The sequence below is a fragment of the Bos javanicus genome, chromosome 17, assembly GCF_032452875.1.
Source record: "Bos javanicus breed banteng chromosome 17, ARS-OSU_banteng_1.0, whole genome shotgun sequence".
In the NCBI taxonomy this organism is placed as follows: Eukaryota; Metazoa; Chordata; class Mammalia; order Artiodactyla; family Bovidae; genus Bos; species Bos javanicus.
Window position 1 is genome coordinate 63,511,031 of NC_083884.1, and position 20,020 is coordinate 63,531,050.

General features: G+C 50.3%; 1 protein-coding gene across 1 annotated transcript; it reads left to right on the top strand.

Annotated features, from left to right (window-relative positions):
• Positions 1–4,098: 4,098 nt before the first annotated feature.
• On the top strand, positions 4,099–19,399 carry MLEC (malectin). Its single transcript, XM_061385060.1, has 5 exons — positions 4,099–4,504; positions 10,654–10,832; positions 11,834–12,010; positions 12,128–12,185; positions 13,768–19,399. The coding sequence occupies exons 1-5, from the start codon at positions 4,297–4,299 to the stop codon at positions 13,995–13,997; spliced, it is 852 nt and encodes a 283-aa protein (XP_061241044.1). The 5' UTR covers positions 4,099–4,296; the 3' UTR covers positions 13,998–19,399.
• Positions 19,400–20,020: the final 621 nt, after the last annotated feature.

Here is a 20,020-nt window from a genome sequence, read left to right on the forward strand (position 1 = left end):
CATGGGGTTGCAAAGAGTCGCACACAACTGAGCCACTAATGCATTCATTCACCACCACTGGCATCCCAGCCCTGAGTCCCGCTCATGATAACTCTTCAGCTGCTTAGAATCTTAACTCCTCCAACCTCTATCACCACTTGCTCCCATAAAACTGCCCCTGAATCACACTATCTCAGATGAGACCCACTGTATAGGTGCCAGCTTCTTCTTGCAGAAGCAATGTCTGCCATTTGAAATCTGCTGGCTCCTATCCCTGCAGGCTTGCTTCCTCAGTTATATGAGGAGAGTAGGTATGGGGCTTTCAAACGCTGTAAGAATCTCACAGGGCTTCCCTGGTGGCTCAATGGTAAAGAATCAGCCTGCTAATGCAGGAGACTCAGGTTTGATCCCTGTGTCAGGAAGATCATATGGAGGAGGACATGGCAACCCATTACAGTATTCTTGCCTGGAGAATCCCATGGACAGAGGAGCCTGGCAATCTATAGTGCATAGGGTCGCAAAAGAGTCAGACATGACTTAGCGACTAAACAACAAGAATCTCATGAGATAAGAAAAGAGAAATAGCTTGGTGAGTCAAGCGGCCCAATACTTCTGTTAGGAAATCCCCTGTTAAATAGTACCACCGATTTCACCAAAATTGGTTATGGGGTGTCACCTACAGAAGACATGGTCACCCTTAAGGGGCATAGGGTCTTTCAGCAGAAAGGAATTTGAGGAGGCTGCAGCCTCAGTGATTATACTTACCACTCCTGGCATTCCTAAAAAAAGCCTGACTGGCAACCTTTCACAGGACAGGTCGGGGTACAAATTGCAGAAAGCAAGAACTCAGGGACCCTTTCATTCCAGGATAACAATTGGCTGAGTGCTTGACTTGTGCCAGGCACTACTCTAATCTCTACTCTAAAGTACATCACCTTCTCCTCTTCCTCCTCTGCCCCCTCCTCTCCCTCCTTCATCTTCTTTTTGGTATCAGTTTTATTTAAATATAAATTCACATACCAGGCAATTCATGTTTAACATGTACAAATCAGTGGTTTAGTACATTCACAGAATTTGTGCAACCATACCACAACCCATTTTAGATATTTTTGTTACCCAAAAGGACACCCCATACCCTTTAGTTATCACACCCCAATCTCCCTGCTTCCCCAGCCCCAGGCAACCACTAATCTACTTTCTGTCACTATAGATTTGCCTATTCCGGACATTTTACATAAATGCAGTATTAGATTTTATAGCCTTTCTTTTTTCTGGCTTCTTTCTCTCAGTACAATGTGTTCAAGGGTCATCCATGTTATAGTCTGTACCAGAACTTTGTTACTTTTTCTGGCTGAACAGTCTATTGTATAGATATACCACGTTTAAAACCCTTTCATTAGTTCATGGGCCTCTGGGTTGCTTCCAGTTTTTGGTCATTATGAGTAATGCTGCTATGAACATTCATGTACAACTGTTGATGTGAACATGTGTTTTCATTTCTTTTGGGTGAAATGGAGTGAAATTTCTGAGTCAAATGATTGCATTACCTTCTCTAATTCTACATCTACCCTTTGAAGTCGAAACTATCTCTAAGTCACAATTGAGGAAACTTGAAACTCAGAGAGGTTGCCTAAGACCATATGGTGAGTGAATGGTGGAGCAGGACTTGGAACTCAGGCAGTCTAACTCAGATCCCATGCTTCTCATCCCACCTTCAGGGTCTTAGAACTTCTGTTTCACCTAAGAGGTAGCCCCAACTACAAGCATCTGAATCTCAAAAATGGGGCTAGGCCTCTGCGTACTAGGATAGCCCAGCCAGGAATGAACTCTGAAGAGCCTAGTTTTGGGGAGGGGTTTGGGGTGGAGAAAAATCAGGTATCTTGTTCATCGCCTGGGGTGACCAAGGATCTAAGGTACTGAGAGAAGGCTTACGTTTAGGCTTTCTGTGTGTGTGTGTGGTCAGTCATGTCCGACTCTTCATAAACCCATTGACTGTAGCCCACCAGGCTCTCTGTCTATGAGATTTCCCAGGCAAGAATGGGAATAACAAATAATGCTGTTATGGAGTGGAGTGGGTTACTATTTTCTACTCCACGGGATCTTCCTGACCTAGGAATCGACCCCCAGTCTCTTGTGTTTCCTGTGTTGGCAGGCAGATTCTTTACCATTGTGCAACCTGGGTCCTCTTTAAAAGTTAAAAAAAAAAAAAAAGTTTAACGGTTTCTAAAAAAAAAAAAAGTTTAATGGTTTTTGTGATAGTTTCCTCTAGGCTAGACTGCCTTGAGGATGAAATAAACATGAGTTTCTGGAAGCAGTGTAGTAAATGGCCAGCACGTGGGCTTTACAGGTCAGCTGCCCAGAAGGGAAGAAGTCCCCATCACCTCTCTGTGCCTGTATTCCCCCACTTGCACCACACCCTGCTCTCTGGGCTCTATAAGCTCTGACTTGTCAGGTTCCTCCAAAGATGACAGTTTTCAGAGGAAAGGAGGATTAGAAGCTCCAGAGCAGGACCCCAGAGGCCTTGGGAGGTGAAACAGGTCCCCAGAAGGAAACAAGTTCATATTCTTGCAAAAGAAGGGGGGAAAAATAGGACTAAGAAGAGGATACTTCAAAAATTATCTCTGTGGGAATCTGCTCTTAGGGGCTGGGGAAGCAATTCAGGTGAATTTAAATTTTCTACCGAGCACTTCTCTGGCAGTCCAGTGTTTAAGACTCTGTTCTCCCATTGCAGGGGCCACAGGTTCCATCCCTGGTCAGGGAACTAAGAACCTGCCGTGTTTCCCGGCAGGCATTCCACCCGCCGGGTCAAAAAAGAAAAATTTCCCCAACTATACTTCACTTTGGTACCTCACTTTGTTCCTTTAGAGTACTCATCACTGGTCTAACTAAATAATTGAGTAAGGACTGTGATTCTCATGTGAGATCCTGAGTGTAGTTTTGTTCACTGCTGCCAAAAACTCATTGCCTGGCAGGTAGTAGGCAGCATTGTCAGAAAAAAACCCAAAAAGCCCAGTTAAATTTCAGTTTTAGACAAGCAATAAATTATTTTTAGTGTATGTTCATTTATTTGAAATTCAAATTTAACTGTGCTTCCTGTATTTTACCTAAATCTGACAACCCTAGGAGTAGGGTCTCGATAAATATTTGTGGAACAAATGGATAAAGGAGGTTTTGCCTTGGCTCCGCCCTAAACTTGTGGTTTGACCATTTGAGCAATGCTCGGTCCCTCTCTGGGCCCGTTTCTCTGACAGGTGGGAGTTCGGGCAGCGACCACAGCGCAGGGATCGCCAAGGCAGGAGAGCGTGGTGTGAACTGCCAAAGAAAAGGAGGAAGCTAGCGTCACCTCTGTGTGGGACAGTCTGGACCTCCAGACTGGGTAGCGCTCTCAAGTCCTTCTGCCGGGGCCGGGGAAGCCCCAGTCCCGCCCCTCCAAGCTGGGGCTAGCCTGAGGCTGTCGCCATGGAGATACGGTAGCCTGGAGCCCCTCCCCGCCAGGCCACGCGTTTCCGCTGCGTTGGAGCCTCCTGATTGGACGGCCATCTGGACGCTACCACCAGCCCAGAGCCCGCTAAGGGGTGGGGGCGGGATCTTGTCCTCGTGGGACCCTTGCCCTGAAAACCTGTTCATGTGGCCTCTCTAGGGGAGGATGGGTTCTCTGCCTGGCGTGGGGACAAAGGCTGGGTATCAGGTCGGAAGCGTGATCACTGCTTCTCCTACTAGATCTTATGTTCATGCCTCTCCCTGAGAAAGAAAGCGGGGATCGGGAAAGTCGGTAACGCCCCCCTCGAGAGCCTATTCGGCCCCCAAAATCTGGAGCACCGGAAGTGCTGGCGACGTGTCAGTGCGCCCTATCCTAAACCTTCCCCCCTAGGCCACCTTTCCTATTCAGATACGGGATTCCGGGGCCGCCTCGGCGCTGCACCCCGCCACTTCCGCATTGAACCGCCGCTTCAACCGAACTCCCAGCCTCTGCGCGCGCTCCCTTTCATGCCTGATGGTTGGGCCGACGCCTGAGAGTAGCCACGCCCTCTCCTGCTCCTGGCAGCCAATGGGCGGGCGCCTCCCGGCGGGGTGGTGGGTAATTAATGAGGGCCGGGAGCTGATTGGTTACGGGGTCGTGGCCGGGGGCTGGGCGGTGGGGTAGGTTGTTCCTAAGGTGGGAGGCGGCACCCGTGGCTGAGAAGGAGGCCTGAGAGCGACATGTCCCCGGCGGCTGAGGCACAGCGGCCCGTGGCGCTGTTTTTCTGAGTCTGGGGCGGCCTGGCGGCCGGCTGAGGACAACACTCGGCGGAGGCTGCCCCCGCTGTGAAGGCCGCCATGCTAGGCGCTCGGGCGGTTGAGGGAGCCGCCGTGGCGCTCCTGCGACTGCTGCTTCTGCTGCTGCCGGCTCTCGGCGTGGTCCGCTTGGCGGGGGCCGGGCTGCCCGAGAGCGTGATTTGGGCCGTCAACGCGGGCGGGGAGGCGCATGTGGACGTGCACGGGATCCACTTCCGCAAGGACCCTTTGGAAGGCCGGGTGGGCAGAGGTGAGAGCCCCTCGGCCGAGCCGCGGGATCCCGGGCCTGCCGTGCCGGGCGCAGCGCGCCGAGGGCTGCGGGCCCCGAACCCCTTCCTCGACCCCGGGGCCACGTCTCTGGAGCGAAGTTTCTCTCTACAGTTTCCTCGGGGACCCGATCAGAGCCTAGAGACTGGCACTGGCTCGAAGCAGCCAAGAGCCATCGAGGCAGAGAGTTGGCGAGAAGTTATATTTGGACCTCGCATCTTGTATTTTCTTAACCCCTCACCTCCAACCGCGCTGGGAAAGTAAAGTCGGGGGCGGCCTATTGCCACCTCTAGGCCTCACGGGTTTTTCGGTTTTCGCTGTTCCTAGCCTGGTGGTCAGTTTCTGGTAGATTTCTGCCGACCCAGAAATCGGCCGCTCTCTTTACCCTCTCTGCAGGAGCGGGTCTTGATTCTTAGCCAGAATGGAAAGGAATCTTCGAAGAGGATGGGCCAGGAAAGTTTGATGGTAGCCTCCTCCCCCGCCCCCCCCCCCCCCTTTTGGAGCGGGGCATATGTGTGCTTAAAAGTAGAAGCTTTAAGGCCCTTCCCAGAGGGTGGTTATGTCGCCAACCCTACTGCACACGGGGCTGGTGGTGTGTCAGCAGCGTAAGGTCTGAATATTCTGCCTGCCTGTGCGGAGAGCCTACCCCTCAGTGGTCCTGAGAGGTGTGATTCCAGGTTATGGGAAAATTGCTTTTGGCTTAACTGATTGAGCAACAGTAGTTTTGCAAGAGCTGCACAGTTCTCAGTGTGAGAATTGCTGGGGGAGCTAGTTAAAAATACAAATTCTAGACCTGTAGATTAAACCCAGGTTTCTGCACCCCTGGGGCTTCTGATGTAGGTCATCTGCAGACCACTCTTTTGGAAAATCTAGACTTTGTTTCTTCTGTTCTTAGGATTGGAAAACAGGTTTAAGAAGGAAGTTCCCCGTTTCATGTGTTGGAAGGAGGTTTATGCTGTCGGCTGGGTTCAGAGGCTGCCAGCTTGGCAACAGGCCATCTCCAGAAAAGTAGGAAACAGACTTTCTCACTCTTTTTTCCACGATGCCCAGATTTGGCTCTTGCTTTTCCTAAAAGGTTTAACTTGGTTCTTTCAACCAAATTAATTGCCCTGGCCTGCTTGGAATTTGTTGTATTGGGGGGTGTTTATTGCTTCCATAGACCTGGGGGTGTTGGGGCACAGAGCAGTTTTCCAAAGCTCCACGTTTGTCTTCAGTTTAGCTCTGGAATTTATTTAGCCCTGGCATGTAGGTCTCAGTAGCCTGGGTTCAGCTGAGTCAGGGCCCTGGTCTTCAGCAGCCATCACAGCAGCCAAAGGCAGACTTAATAGCAGGAGGTGGTTGTTATCTTCAGCCTGGACCCTTCCTCTTTCTTCATGGGTGTGGGCAGGGCGGAAGAAGCCCTTGAGGAAATTAGAGACCGTTTGTGGACTTCGCCTCTAGAGATAGCTGTGGTGAGGCCATGTACAGATGGTTCCTTTTCAATTAACAAATTCCAGGCTTTTCATAGGTGACCTTATTCTCTTTGGTCCCTAGTGGGGAGGAGGGAGCTGAGAGCACACAGGTTTAGTCCCCAGCTACTTTACTTCCCTTATTCAGAAATCCTGGTTTTCATTTGCTGGTACCAGTGGGTTTGGTTTTTTTTTTTTTGAGTCTGATCAGCAGTCAGTCAGGCTGTCTGTCCTTAGGTTACTGGATCATAGTTGCAGTGCCTTTGGAAGAATTTATTGTAGCAGGTAAAATTGTGCAACTTACCATATTACGAAAGCTCACTTGTTCTGGAATCCTGGCTGGAACCCTGGCACTCTAAATGGAGGTTCCCTGCTCCACACTGGTAGTCCACTTGGGTATGAATTGCAGCAGTGTTAAGGGTTGAATGAGGGTGGAGGCTGGTTGTCAGCCTTTAGGTTGATGTAGCTTGACCCAGCCAGTTGCGACGTTGCACTTGGAGGGCTCCTGAGAGCAGCATTTTGCTGGCTGTAGGTCGGGCTGAGAAGTGATTAGTCTTTCTCTCTCGGAAAGCAGCTCTTTAGATTCTTTCTGTGCAGGGGAGTCAGTACCACGAAGGGAAGTGCAGCTGCTCCTTCTGTTTGGATAAGGGTGTGCCAAGTATTTGGAGACCCTTGCTCCCCACCCCCCGAACCCTGCTGCTATTTACACTAATTTCCTTTGGAGCTGAACGTCTTTATTTTCCATACGCCCGTGATGTTTTCAGCACCCAAGGAAAGTCCATTTTTGTGTTTAATGAATTCAGATGTTTGTTGCCAAGTTAATCCAGATAAGAGTTTGGCCTGCTTTTGAACTTGCTGTCTCTCTATAGTGTCTTTGTAGTTTGGCATTCTCGGAAACTGTGAGTGGCCCAAGGCACCTAGTGGGTTTTGCTTTCAAAGGCACTTCACATTGTGTATTGAATTTCATTTCTGCCTTGAGGATAGCTAGGGCTCATGGAAGATGCTGACAGCCTGGGAAAGGCTTTTTTCACCTGTGTGCTTCAGCAGACAGAGGTACCACTATGGAGAGTGATTCAGAAGCTTTCTGTGTGGGATTCTGGCGTGCTCTGCATCCCAGGTTCTTTGTAACTTGCTCTCTGTGGGTTCTTCTGGACTCTTCTGGAAAAGACTTGGTTATTTGGCCTGAAGGCATAGAGATTGGCTCGGTTTTAGGAAAAAGGCTATTTCTTCTTCATAGAAAGATGCCCGCTAGTTATTTGTATGGCCTTGATGAATTTGCGTTCCCTCTCTGAACCTTGTTTTCCTTCATAAAACTTGTCATGCTTTAGGAATCAGTGACATGAGTCTGAAAATTCTGTCCAGAGTAGGTTTAAGTGTCTGTCTTTTTCTTTGCTTGAAGATCTTTTACAAGGAATTACAAGTGGAGCAGAATGTGGCTCTGGAGGGGAAAAAGCTGGCCAGGGGTCTGAGCCCATCAGATTACTAATTCTCTAGGACCTAAGGAAGACCCTGCAGGGGCTTCCCTGGTGGCAGTGGTAAGGAATCCGCCTGCTAATGCAGGAGATGCAGGTTTGATTACTGGATCGGGAAGATCCCCTGGAGAAGGAAATGGCAACCCACTCCAGTATTCTTGCCTGGGAAATTCCATGGACAGAGGAACCCAGTGGGCTACAGTCCATGAGGTTGCAAAAGATTCAGACAGGACTGAGCAATTAAAGAACAACAAAGAAGACTCTTCCCTTTTGGCTGGGGAAGGATCTGGCTTTGGGGAAATAAGAGCTTGAAAGATAATGTGAGAGAGACACTGGTACTTCTCATTTGCTTAAGGCCAAGGGATTTGTTTAAAATTCTCTTCTTATACTGCTTTCTTGGTGGCTCAGACGGTTAAGAATCTGCCTGCAGTGCAAAGACTTGGGTTCGATCCCTGGGTTGGGAAGATCCCCTGGAGAAGGGAATGCAACCCACTCCAGTATTCTTGCCTGGAGAATCCCATGGACAGAGGAACCTGGCGGGCTACAGTCTGGGGTCACAAAGAGTCAGACATGATTGAATGACTAGCACTTTAATATACTGCTACATAAGAGGCCAATTTCATTTGCAGGCCCTCCTAGGAGCAGTTCACTAGCAGAGAATTTAGGTAGATGGTACCCTGTTTTCCAGATGAAAAAACGCCTAGAGACAACAACATGTTCTACATCACATAGTAGGTAGCAGAGCCAGGATTCAAATCCAGGCCCATCTTCCCCTCAAACCTGGACTGAGTTTTTCAAGTAGCCTGGTGACTCTATTGTCTAGAGCTAAGAAGCTGTGGACAGAGTGTGGACCCTCTGGCCCCGTTCCATCTTTGGTTAACCGTCTGACCTCTGTCGGGCTAACTCGAAATTCTAATTCCAGCTGCCATTGTATGTTCCCCGTGTTCACTTCACTGTTAAGGTAGCCATGAAGGCATAAAGGCTCGGAGGGGAAGTTGCTATTGTCTCTCTTGAGACTTGGGCAAATTCAGCTTTGCATGTGGGGAATTTCGTGGGCAAGCCACTTGGAAAAGCTTTTAAAGGTAATTCCAAGGTTGTTGAGTAGTTTTTTGCTGAGTTTTCTTAGCTGTGAGACTGAGACTGCCACAGATTATGTTACCGTCAGTTTCTCACTTTTTCCATGCCAGAAGGGGGGAAAATAGATTCTCCACACATGCATAACATTTTCTGTGTCTCCGAAAAGCAAATCGAGTGACCATTCCAAATTTGTAAGGATCACGGTCTTTGTGAAAGAGGGAGATTCTTAGAACTCATTTGGAAGAGGATCGGCAATCTTTATATCTTTATAGGTTTGTGGTCTGAGCCTGGGGGTTGTATCTGGGGCAGTTGGCAGCACATCCTTTGTAGAGCTACTCAGCACCCCAGCCCCTTTGATTTTTCAAGGAGAAATAGGAAGAAAAAATGTCTGGAGACAAAAGTGCAATGAGTTTCCTGTTCATTGTCTCATCAGTCCATCTGATCTGGCTGCTATTCACTTACAGGAACTGTTAACAGTTCTGTTTATTTTTCTGGAAGGCTTGACCTCAGCCACTGGATCTTCTAGTTACTCTCTTACCTCCTGTGGAGATAAAAGATCCTGTCTCTTGGATTCTCGGAAGATAAAGCTGCCAGAGTGACCGCTCTCAAACATCACCCTGGGGATCCAGGTGCCAGATGTCTTCAGAGCCACCGTGTGAAACTGGAAGGTGGTCTTGACATCTTAGCTCCAAGACTCCTCCTCCCAGGTGGAGGAGAGACTAGGCCCGTGTACCAAAATCACTGCCGAGTCTGTGGTTTGGAAGGTAGATGGATAGAGCTCTGGAAGGCATAGTGTTCACGTCTTGGCCCTGAGTGTGGAAGCATATTTGAGGAAGGACCCGGGTTAGTTTGTTGTGTGGGAGAAAGAAAAACATACACAGAGTCATAGCTGAGGGCAGTAGAGGATTTTGGCTCTTCTGATACCCACCCACAAAAAACAACTTTTTACTCTGCCTTCTTCCTCATCTGTTTAAAATGGGAAAGGTGGCTCAGTGGTAAAGAATCAGCCCACCAGTGGAGAAGCAGTTTCAGTCCCTGGGTTGGGAAGATCCTCTGGAGGAGGAAATGGCAACCCACTCCAGTATTGTTAGCTGGACAGAGGAGCCTGGTAGGCTAGAGTCCGTGGGGTTGCAAAGAGTCAGACACGACTGAGTGACTGAGCACGCGCATGCACACATTCCTCATCTGTCCCAAATGGGGAAGGTGGCTCCTTCTGGAGCTGGGAATCTGAGGCCAGAGGTGCAACGGGACCGTGGACCATTTTCCTTCCCTGCTAGGATGGCTCTCCTGTGGAGAGGAGCATGTGACTTGACTACGCTGCGGGCACCTCCTTTGTTGCCATTTGTTTGTTCAGTGGATCACACTGAGCGCGCTGATGAACGTGCCCAGGACGACGTTATGTCCTGGGGATACAGCGGGAATCTTGTTTCTTCTTTCAGTTTGTCTGGGGGCATGTTTGAGACCACGGGTGAGGTTGAGTTCGTGAGTCTGTGGGAAGTAAGGTGTTAGACCCAGAGGAAATTAGAGAGCATCACATCCTCTTTCTAACGACCTTGTTGCTTTTGACCAGCCCTGGAACTTTTTGAATGAAAACGTTGTAAAAAGCAACGAAAGCTGGTTTCTTATTTGCAGTAAAGACAATGAAGAATGACTTTCCTAACACATATCCTGTTTTTTTTTTTTTTACTTAGACTGAGCTCTTCCAAATGAGGAAAAAAAATTCTTTGAACTTAATCATCTTGCAGTGTTCCTGGCCATCCTCCTGCTTTTACGAGGTTTCTCTGAAGCCCAGCAGCTGTAGGGCAGTGCTTTGTTGTAATAATGAGTTAGACTTGTTCCATTCCCATCACTCTGAATATGGCTGGGGAAAAGTCAATTTCATGAATGTTTGAAAGTTTTGCTGTGAGGGTGATGGGAGCTTGTTGGGGTGATTTCTGTGTTGGTTTCTTTCATTTTACTCTTCCTTGGTAACAGCTCCCTGACTCCTGCCTTTGTGGCTGGTCTCTTTGGAGCCAGGTGCAATGGGGGAGGGTTATTAGCTTTGCCCGGGGAAATGCCCCTGGCCATTCTGGGGTCTCCAGTCTGCTTTTGTGTTTGGCCTCTGATGTGGTTTCTCTTGTATCTTTTGTCGCCAGCCTCTGACTATGGCATGAAGCTACCAATCCTGCGTTCCAACCCGGAGGACCAGATCCTATATCAGACAGAGCGGTACAACGAGGAGACCTTTGGCTACGAAGTGCCCATCAAGGAGGAGGGGGACTACGTGCTAGTGCTGAAGTTTGCTGAGGTCTACTTCGCGCAGTCCCAGCAGAAGGTGAGGTGGCTCAGGCCCCCACTTGACCAGTGGGACCCCGCCACTCTGGGAGAAAGCTCCCAGAGAATGTAGGTGCTTAGGAGAGAGGAATAATTGACGTTTGAGGAAAAGCTGGGTTTTCTTTTTAAGGTCACGCCATGTGGCTTGTGGGATCTCAGTTCCCTGACCAAGGACTGAACCCCAGTGAAAGCCCAGAATCCTAATGACTAGGCCACCAGGGAACTCCCAAAGCTGCATTATTCCTCTTGCCCAGCTGTGTCCCGTAACCACGAGGCTGCATTTGCCTCGTGGTTGACAGAAGGTACCTGTGACAGAAAGAACCTGATGCTAGGAAAGATTGAGGGAGGAAAAGGGGACGACAGAGGATGAGATGGTTGGATGGCATCACCAATGCGATGGACATGAATTTGAACAAACTCCGGGAGTTGGTGATAGACAGGGAAGCCTGGCGTGCTGCAGTCCATGGGGTTGCAAAGAGTCAGACACGAGTGAGTGACTGAACTGAACTGACAGAAGGCAATGCCAGAATCCTAGATCTTAGCAATTAACTAATCTTCTTAAGGTCCTCCTGGTTATAACCTCTCCCTTCTTGGTTGTCTGCACCTTCTTGTTTTTCGCTGTGATATTTTCCTGTCCCTTCTTCTGACTTTCCTTCTTTCTGCCTTGAGTTTTTTGTTTGCACTCTTCCCAGTTAGCAACCTTGACAGTGAAGGAATGTGCCTTTGGTTTGGCTCAGGTAAAGGTCTCTAGCCACCCTGAAGTCTATCCAGCCCTGCCTGTCATTCCTTAAATTACTTTTGAACTTGAAGCCCAGGCAGGTGGCTAATGTCCAGCTGCTGAAGGAGTGTGAAGCAGATGGTTTTTTGTTTGTTTTGGCTGTGTCGAGTGGCATGGAGAACGTGCCCTACCAGGGGTCGAACCTGCAACCCGTACGTTAGAAGCACAGAGCCTTAAAGTCTGAAGCAGGTGGTTTTGACAGTCTGCTTGTCTCATCTTGGCAGGTGTTTGACGTGCGGTTGAACGGCCACGTGGTGGTGAAGGACCTGGATATCTTTGATCGTGTAGGGCACAGTACTGCCCATGATGAGATCATCCCGATGAGCATCCGGAAGGGGAAGCTGAGCGTCCAGGGCGAGGTGTCCACCTTCACAGGCAAACTCTACATCGAATTTGTCAAGGTAACGCTCCTCCTCTGCCCCCTTGCAGCCGAGGACGAGCTCAAAAGGATGGGTGCCAGGGGCAGCGGGAAGCTATTTGCTGCTGTGTGGCGGTAACCGCTGTTTCCCTTATTTTAGGGATACTATGACAACCCCAAAGTCTGTGCACTCTACATCATGGCTGGGACAGTGGATGGTAAGTTGTGTTTCTGGTCTGCTTTTTTTTTTTTTTTAATTATTTATTTTTGGCTATGCCGGCTCTTCATTGCGGTGAGGGCTTTTCTCTAGTTGGGGCAAGCGGAGGCTCCTCTCTAGTTGTGGTATGCAGGCTCCTCATTGTGGTGGCTTCTCTTTTATGGAGCACGGTCTTAGGTACTCAGGCTTCAGCAGTTGCTCCCCAGGTGGACTCAGTAGCTGTGGCTCCTGGGCTCTAGGGCACAGGCTCAGTAGCTGTGGCTCCTGGGCTCTAGGGCGCAGGCTCAGTAGCTGTGGCTCCTGGGCTCTAGGGCGCAGGCTCAGTAGCTGTAGCTCCTGGGCTCTAGGGCGCAGGCTCAGTAGCTGTGGCTCAGGGGCTTAGTTGTCCCCAGCACGTGGGATCTTCCTGGACCAGGAATCAAACCCATGTCTCCTGCATCGGCAGGTAGATTCTCTACACTGAGCCACCTGGGCAGCTCCTCTGATCTGCTTTTTGACGTGAGCTGAAGGATATGATTGAGGGAACCGCTAGGGGTGATTTAGCTGATCACTGTTCTGAAACCCCTAACACTTAAAGCCTTAATATGAGGAACCCAGAGTCAGGTGGCCCAGGCTGAAGTGTAGCAAGCACGGTGCTAGCCCTAAGCTTTGCAGCAGGGTCTGTGTTCAGATCTTCCTGTCACCATTTAATCAGTGAGTTGGTTTTAGACAAAAATCCTTTTAACTGCTCTGTAAATCAGGACTGGGTGTGCCCTGACCCTTGTAGTCATTTGGAATTGCCTAAACCTTACTCTTATTCTGTTTCTTTGACTTCTGTGAATGAGGTGCGGGGCAGGTAGATAGAAAGAGGAAAAAGGCAGAGGAAGGGCCCTGAGTGGTGTGCTCTAAGAGCACACTGTTGCTGGGCTGCACTTAGCAGAAGTTCACTTAATGTCTCCTTGTTCTGGGATCCAGCCCCAAAGTCCATCTCTTTCTTGGGGTTGAAGGTCCTGGCTGCCAGCTTCCCCAGGCCGGTTTTTGCAGGGAAGGCATCTGCCTCGGTGACTTTGCTCCCCCATCCCACCTCCATGCCTTTCCCCACCTCATCTGGAGGCACATCCCAGAGGATGTCTTACTCCCAGACTGATGGGTAAACAGAATCCCTTGGGAGGGGACAGTGAACAGAGGGGGAGGGTGTGCGGAGAACCCAGAACTCCGTGGATCAGCTTTTCCTCGGTTGCTGTGTGCATCAGAAGGGAATGTGGGGTTGGAGGAGGGAGAAGGAGAGATTTGAAAAGGTTAAGCTTGGGATGTTGGGTCACTGTCCTCATCCAGTCTGGTTCTCCCCAGGCTCTAAAGAAGTAGGACAGGGAAGGGAGACAGGGAGTCTCTCAGGGTGCAAGACTTCTACTCCGTTTTAGTTAAATCTCAGGAAGACCCATGTTTGCAGCCATCTGCTGTTCTCCAGGCTGGGAACTGTGGCTGCTCCTTCCTGTGGATCCTGCTTTAGGTCATAGGGTCTCTTGTGGCTCATTTACTTCCCTTAAGGGCCTCATTTAAATGCCGTGAGTCTTACTTAAAAGGTGTTCTTGTTCTCGTGTCAGATGTGCCAAAGCTGCAGCCTCATCCAGGACTGGAAAAGAAAGAAGAAGAGGAGGAGGAAGAAGAATACGATGAAGGGTCTAATCTCAAGAGACAGACCAATAAGAACCGAGTGCAGTCGGGCCCCCGCACGCCCAACCCCTACGCCTCGGACAACAGCAGCCTCATGTTTCCCATCCTGGTGGCCTTTGGAGTCTTCATTCCAACCCTCTTCTGCCTCTGCCGGTTGTGAGAACCGATCACCATCCTGAACAGGTGGAGGGGTGTGGGAAAGAAACCGAACGTGTTGGTTTGGGTTTCTGTATTTTTTATAGTGATTAACAAAAACGTGAGAAAACACACACACACACACACACACACACACACACACACAATTAAAGGAGATGAAAAGAGGCAGAGTGACTAGAGAGCAGCCCTCATCCACCACCTGGTCCCAGACCTGCTCTAGTCCTCATCCTCTCCCTGGGGCAGCCCCCAGCTGTCTCTTTCCTCTCTCGGGTACGGAGGGTAAACTCGATCCCACCTGGCCAAGGGTCTTCGTCCAGTGGAAGGAACTCTGAACTCAGAGCTGACCTGGTTCCTTTTCTTAGGTTAGAAATTAACAGCAGGCAAATACGATCTTCTTACTCCAGAAGACCAGCGCTGGGAGTTGGGTATGTTCTGAAGTGACGTCCAGAGAAGTTTTCAGATGTCCTGGGATTCCAAGTGGGTGTGTGGTCTGTGTGTGTGTGTGAAGGTGTATAATTTGTATGATAAGACAAAAATGGAAGGGGGATTCAAAAGAGGAAAAGTTAATACTTCCTTACATGGAAGCCTGTCTGGTTTTAGCCCAGTGACGGTTCCACCTTAAGTGTTTGAGCTTTGTCATCGCTTTTCTCCTTGACACGCGCCAGTTAGAGGACTGTCTGGTATCCAAGGCGATTCGTTTCTATCAGGTCCTCGAGTTGCCTATGACTTCTTACCACAGCAGATCATTTTGATTTCAGTGCCTGTTGGGGATTTGATTTCCTCTCTCTCTCTTATTTTTCTGAACCTGGCCCATTTGGAAATCTCTTCTCGCTCTCTCTCAACCATCCTGCTAAGTTATTGCCAAGAAGGGAAGGAGACATTGGGGATCTGGAGTTCCCTCTGCTTGAATGTCTTCTCCTGCACCACCTCACCTTACTGGTACCTCCCTCCCTGGATCTCTGAGCCAGCAGCCAGGAGGACCTGACCGAGCAGCTCTTTTACTGGCCCCTTTGTAGGGGCTTGCTGCCAGGGGACACAGAGGCTTTCCAGCCTGCAGACACAGAACACTTGACCTTAAAAGTCTCTTCTGGTCTTTGGATTGGAAAAGGCTTACGTTAGCATAACTTAAGAGCAACCTCAGAGACCTGAGCCCTACTAAGTGACTGACCACTGTTGAGAGTATCTAGTATCCGACGTTCATTGATTCCCTCCTCGTCCTACGTCATGGTTCAGCCAGTTTTGGCTTAAGGCTAGAGCTGCCCCAAGGAGCTAGAATAATTGTATCTGGCCCAGTGACGCCTCTCACTGACCTTAAGAGTGCGCCCTTATGACCTTTCATTTCCCCTGTCCAGGTCACTGCCAAGTTCTTGGTGTGATGGGGCAGGAAGGTTAACAGGCAGCCCTAGGCCTGGCAGCCCCGGATATGTCTGTCTTGAATTCCCTGCGAAAATTTTCTGAGGGAAGTGAGGCTCCCCTGTTGCCCACCTTTCTGATCCCAGTCAGCCTTTTCCCCATTAGCGGAGCACTGAGCTGGGACCCAGGCAAGCTACAAGGAGTTTTGTGGATGGAGAGCCACAGGATGAGCCGCTGCTGGGGCTGGAACAGCACAGACTCTCAGGCCAGGCCCATCTTTAGAACCTGTTGAATTTTGAGGGTTTTTTTTGTTTCTGGTTTCCAAGAGCTCTGCATATTTGAACTGGTAGTTTTGGGACAAAGGAAGTAGCCCCTGGGCTCCCATCCTGGGTTTTGGGTTCTGACCGAAGTTACTCCAGGTCCGCCTTTTAGTCCTTCGAGAGAGTCAAAGCCCTTCATTTCAGTTGTGACTTAGACGTCCGTCCTCGGGCAAGAGTCAGGCTGCCGGGTGGCTGCGGCCTGAAGCTATGACTAGAGGCGCACTTGGAGTGCATCACAAAGCCTCCTGCATTTCGCAGGGACGTCCTGAAGCCTCTGTCCTGGGGACCGCCTGCCTGGGGCAGTGGGCGTCCCGACGGTCACTCAGGCTTCTGACGGTGGCTTGGATTCCCGTCCCATCGCTGCTCTCCTGAGGCCACTGCCCACGCCACGGGGTAAACAGGATGCGGGAGGGCTTGCGGCCGCCATCTTGCCTTGTCCATTCGTTTGCTGGGTCTCTCTGAGGAAGGAGGGCTCCCCGCCTCCTCACCTCAACCCTTCCCTCCAGTGACTCAGAGTCTCAGAAGGAAACCCTGACTCCTGGGGCCATTTCCTCACGGTACTGTAAGCCAAGCAGCCTCGCTTCTGCCTCTGTTTCCCAGCCCACCCTTTCCCTGAGCTCAGGGACAGGGATGGGCGCTTTCCTTTTTGGTCGTGTCTGAAAGGAAGGAACAGCTTTCTGTGGCTCATAAAAGCTAAAGGGGAAGTGAGGAAACAGGAAGAAGTATGGCAGGGGCGGGGGTCAAGTACCCTGTAGCCAAGCCCACCCAGCTCTCAAAGCCGCCCAGGGCTGGTCACGGTTGGCTTGGGATGCTGAACTTGAAAGCTTTTTGGTTTGTTTGTTTTTTTTTTGCTCCTTCAAGATGTTATAGGTACATGAAGTTTAGGTTAAAGGGGTGGGAACGGGGTACTGTTTATTTTTATTTTTTGTATTGTGCGTGTCAAGAATTACTCTGTTGTTTATCCTTTGCTCTTTGCACTGTTTGTCCCTGTGTCTGTGTCTTGAGCTGGTGCTAGGGCTGAGAGTCTGCGCGGTAGGGGAGTTGCTGGCTGGGGTTGGGGAGGTGAGAAGTCAGGCCTGTTAGGGGTGGGAAAGGAAAGACCTCGACTCTTCTCTACGGGATCCACACTCTGTCCGAGCTTCTGAGATCCTCCTCAGCCCAGCTGGCCAAAGCCAAGAGCAAACGCTAACTGAGATGAAACTCCTGGTGCCAGAAGTGTGGCTCAGGTCCAGTTTCCAGTTGGACCAGGCACAAATGTCCGTGGGAGGTGGGCTGAGTCTGCATTGTCGCCCTGATTGGGGTCAGAGACCAGCTGGCCTCCAATCAGACTTTTAGGGGGCTTCACTCAACCCTGATGGGAACATCATGCCAGGAAACAGTCTGTGGGACCCAGGTACCCTAAACCAAATATGTTGTTCTGGGGGGGAAAAACAAAACAGAAAAAAACCTGTATGATCGAGAAGAAGCTGCTCAATGTTTACCTTGCGTTTTGGCGACTTGAAAGATGGTCCTCTTTGTTTCAGTGGTGTTAGACTCGCAGGAGGACCACAGGGCCTGTGGGCCCACCTGTCGCTTGGAGAGTGTGATCTTGTTTTCCCGTTCCCACCGTTTGCCTAAGAGATACTGGCCCAAAATTGGAGGATCATATTAGAAGTCACTTAGGCTTTGAAGAGATGGGGTAAAGTTTGAGTTACGTTACCCGCCCCCTTTCTGTGCCTGGGGACTGTTTAATCCAGTTTTAGAATCGCGTTGTGACTTCTTTTCTTTTTGGAGAAGCTTCTGTTTTAAGGAATTTCTCGCCCTTCGCATCCTGCTTCTGCGCTCTCCTGGGAAAGCCTGGCCGTGGCTTCTAGGATCTGAGTTGAACTTCGGAAAGCAGCAGCAGTATTTTCCCTTTCCTAGCTCTTACGCTCCTTTTCCTAGAAACGGGCTCACCTTGGGAAGCCCAGGGGGAGAATCAGTAGGTTCTCCACCCTCCCTGGGGGTTGGGGAAAGACCCAGCCGGTCAGCACAGTGCCTTTTCCTCTCCTGCTCTGAGCCAGGATGGGTGTTCCCACAAGATTCAGGTCTGGGCAGGGGGTCTCACTGTTCCTGCCGTGGGGCTGCCTCCCCGTCCCTTCTCTCCCTTCCCCTTTGCTGGCTGGCTCTGACCTAGTCCAAGTGTCTTCTTGCCTCGGGGAGCCTTAATGGCATCAAGTGGCAACATATAATGCTATCCTCCACGCCTCTCCAAAAAGACTTAGAAGAGCAGGTGAGCTTTCCAGAATGAGAGACTAATAAGAGATACTCCTGTGTCACAAAAACAAGGTGGGGAGGGAGGGTAAGCTTAGGGCCTCCTGCTGTGACCCTGGGGAAGGAGCCTAAGGGATGGTGCAGAAGTAGAACCAGAGACACCTGGGATCCGTTCAGAAACCAGAAAAGGAATCTGCTCCTCTTCTGTGGGAAGAGACGATTAGGGATGAAAGAGCTCTAAGAAAATTGCAAAGAAGCCTTATCGTTCAAGCTTCAGAGAGATCGGAGTCGTTTCTCCCTTTCAGCCCGAGCTAGGGCTCCTTCTGTATTTAGACCTCTCCTGGGGCAAGAGGGCTAGATTTCCCCGTTTTGTTACAAGACTAGGTTGGCACCAATGGGTCCACTGCCCGGCGAGGGTGGTTTCTTCTCTGTTACGTGGGTGGCTCACTGCCGATCTGGTGTGTCCTTGCCTAGCAGCCTTTGGCTAGCTGGCTTTCAGCTGCCAGACCATTTGGATGAGGGCTGGCAATTTGGGGCCTGGCTGGGTTGGCAGGGAAAGAGCAAGATGGATCTCTTGGGACGGGTTCCCTGCTCCTGCCCCGCACCCCCCCCCCCTCCCGCCCCAGGAGTATAAAAACAAGGAGCCAGGATGGTGCTGGCAGCCAGGGAAACAGTAGTGCCTGTTGGAGTTGGCAGAGAGGCGCTTGGCACCTCTTGCATCCAGGCAGTCTTGTGAGATGGGGGCACGCAGCACCAGGAAAAGCAGGACTCCATTCTCACCTCTATTTTGAGCTTCGGGCCTTTATTTCAGTACAAGGAAAATCAACAACAATCTGAAGTGCGCTTTCCGTCCTTTCAAAGGACAACTGTCAGGAAAGGAGGGCTGAGTTGTCAGGTGGGAGAGGGGAGTTTGCAGGGCCAGGTGGGAGGACAGACCGGGGAATGAGACACCCTTGACTCCTCTCTTCCCTGCTGCGTCGTGATCCGGGGAATGAAAAGAAATTGGACCCTGGATCAGTCCCCTCCGAGGATTTTCCTTCCCCCAAGCTCTCCCATGCTTGGACCAGCTGTCCCTTCAGAGCTCAGGGCAGCCTCTTCAACTGTCATCGGCCTAAGCTGGGCTTGTTAGGACACCAGCCTGCCCCTCTTGGTCGGTCGATTCTGTACCAAGTGCTGGAGCCACAGTGTCCAGTTCATGGTAGCCCTTGTAGCTCCTATTCTAGAAGCCCATCCTCTCCCTGCGGAGGCCAAACCTGCTCTGTCTGTAGCCACAACATGCATTTATAGCAACACAGCGGGGTGTGACTGAGGAGCTTTGAACCTGGCTGGCCCGGGAAAGCTGCCGGGGCGCACAGAGCTGTCTTTCCTTCCGGGCTCTCTCCATCTGCCCTACCCCTCCCATGCCCCCACCCAACTCCCACCAAAAAGTGGAAAAAAAAAAAAATCAGAATGTTTTTCACTGTCCATTGCTTTGTGTTTTAATAAACAATTTGCAGTGACACTCAGTGTTGGGATTGAGTTTGAACTTGATCGCAAAGAAGTGAGGTGGAGACCCAGGGGTTCTCTTGGCTGCAAAGGGTTCTCCCATGATGTGTCAGGGAGCTTTCTTTTCACCAGGATGTTTGGCTAAGGGAACGAAGTTTTGTGAAATGCCGCTGGGCCTTTTCAACTGGCAGCAGCTCTCTCAAGGAAAAATAAACAATTATTTTGTTTTGTTTCCACTTTCACTGGAACACCAGGCCGGGACTCTCATTTCCAAGACACACTGAGCCCGTTGCTGCTTCCCCTCCGGTTTTCCCCTCAGCTTCCACAATAACCTGTGGACAGACTCGGCCATGAGATGGTTTTCTCTGCTTTCTCCTTTTATAGTGTGCTGTCAGTGTTGATAAGCTCAGAAACACGAAGCTCAGAAAACTTCAGAAATTTACCCCAGACTAGCCAGTAAATGGTCAAGCCAGGATTCAAACCCAGTCTGTCTGGCTGGAAAGCCCATGATCTTGCTAAGGCTATAGCAATAATCATTACAGATACCTTTGACTGAGCCTTTGAGATGGGCCTGGCAGGAAGGCCCAGCACTTCCACAGACGTTAATCTGTTTAATCTTTAACAAACGAGTTGGTAT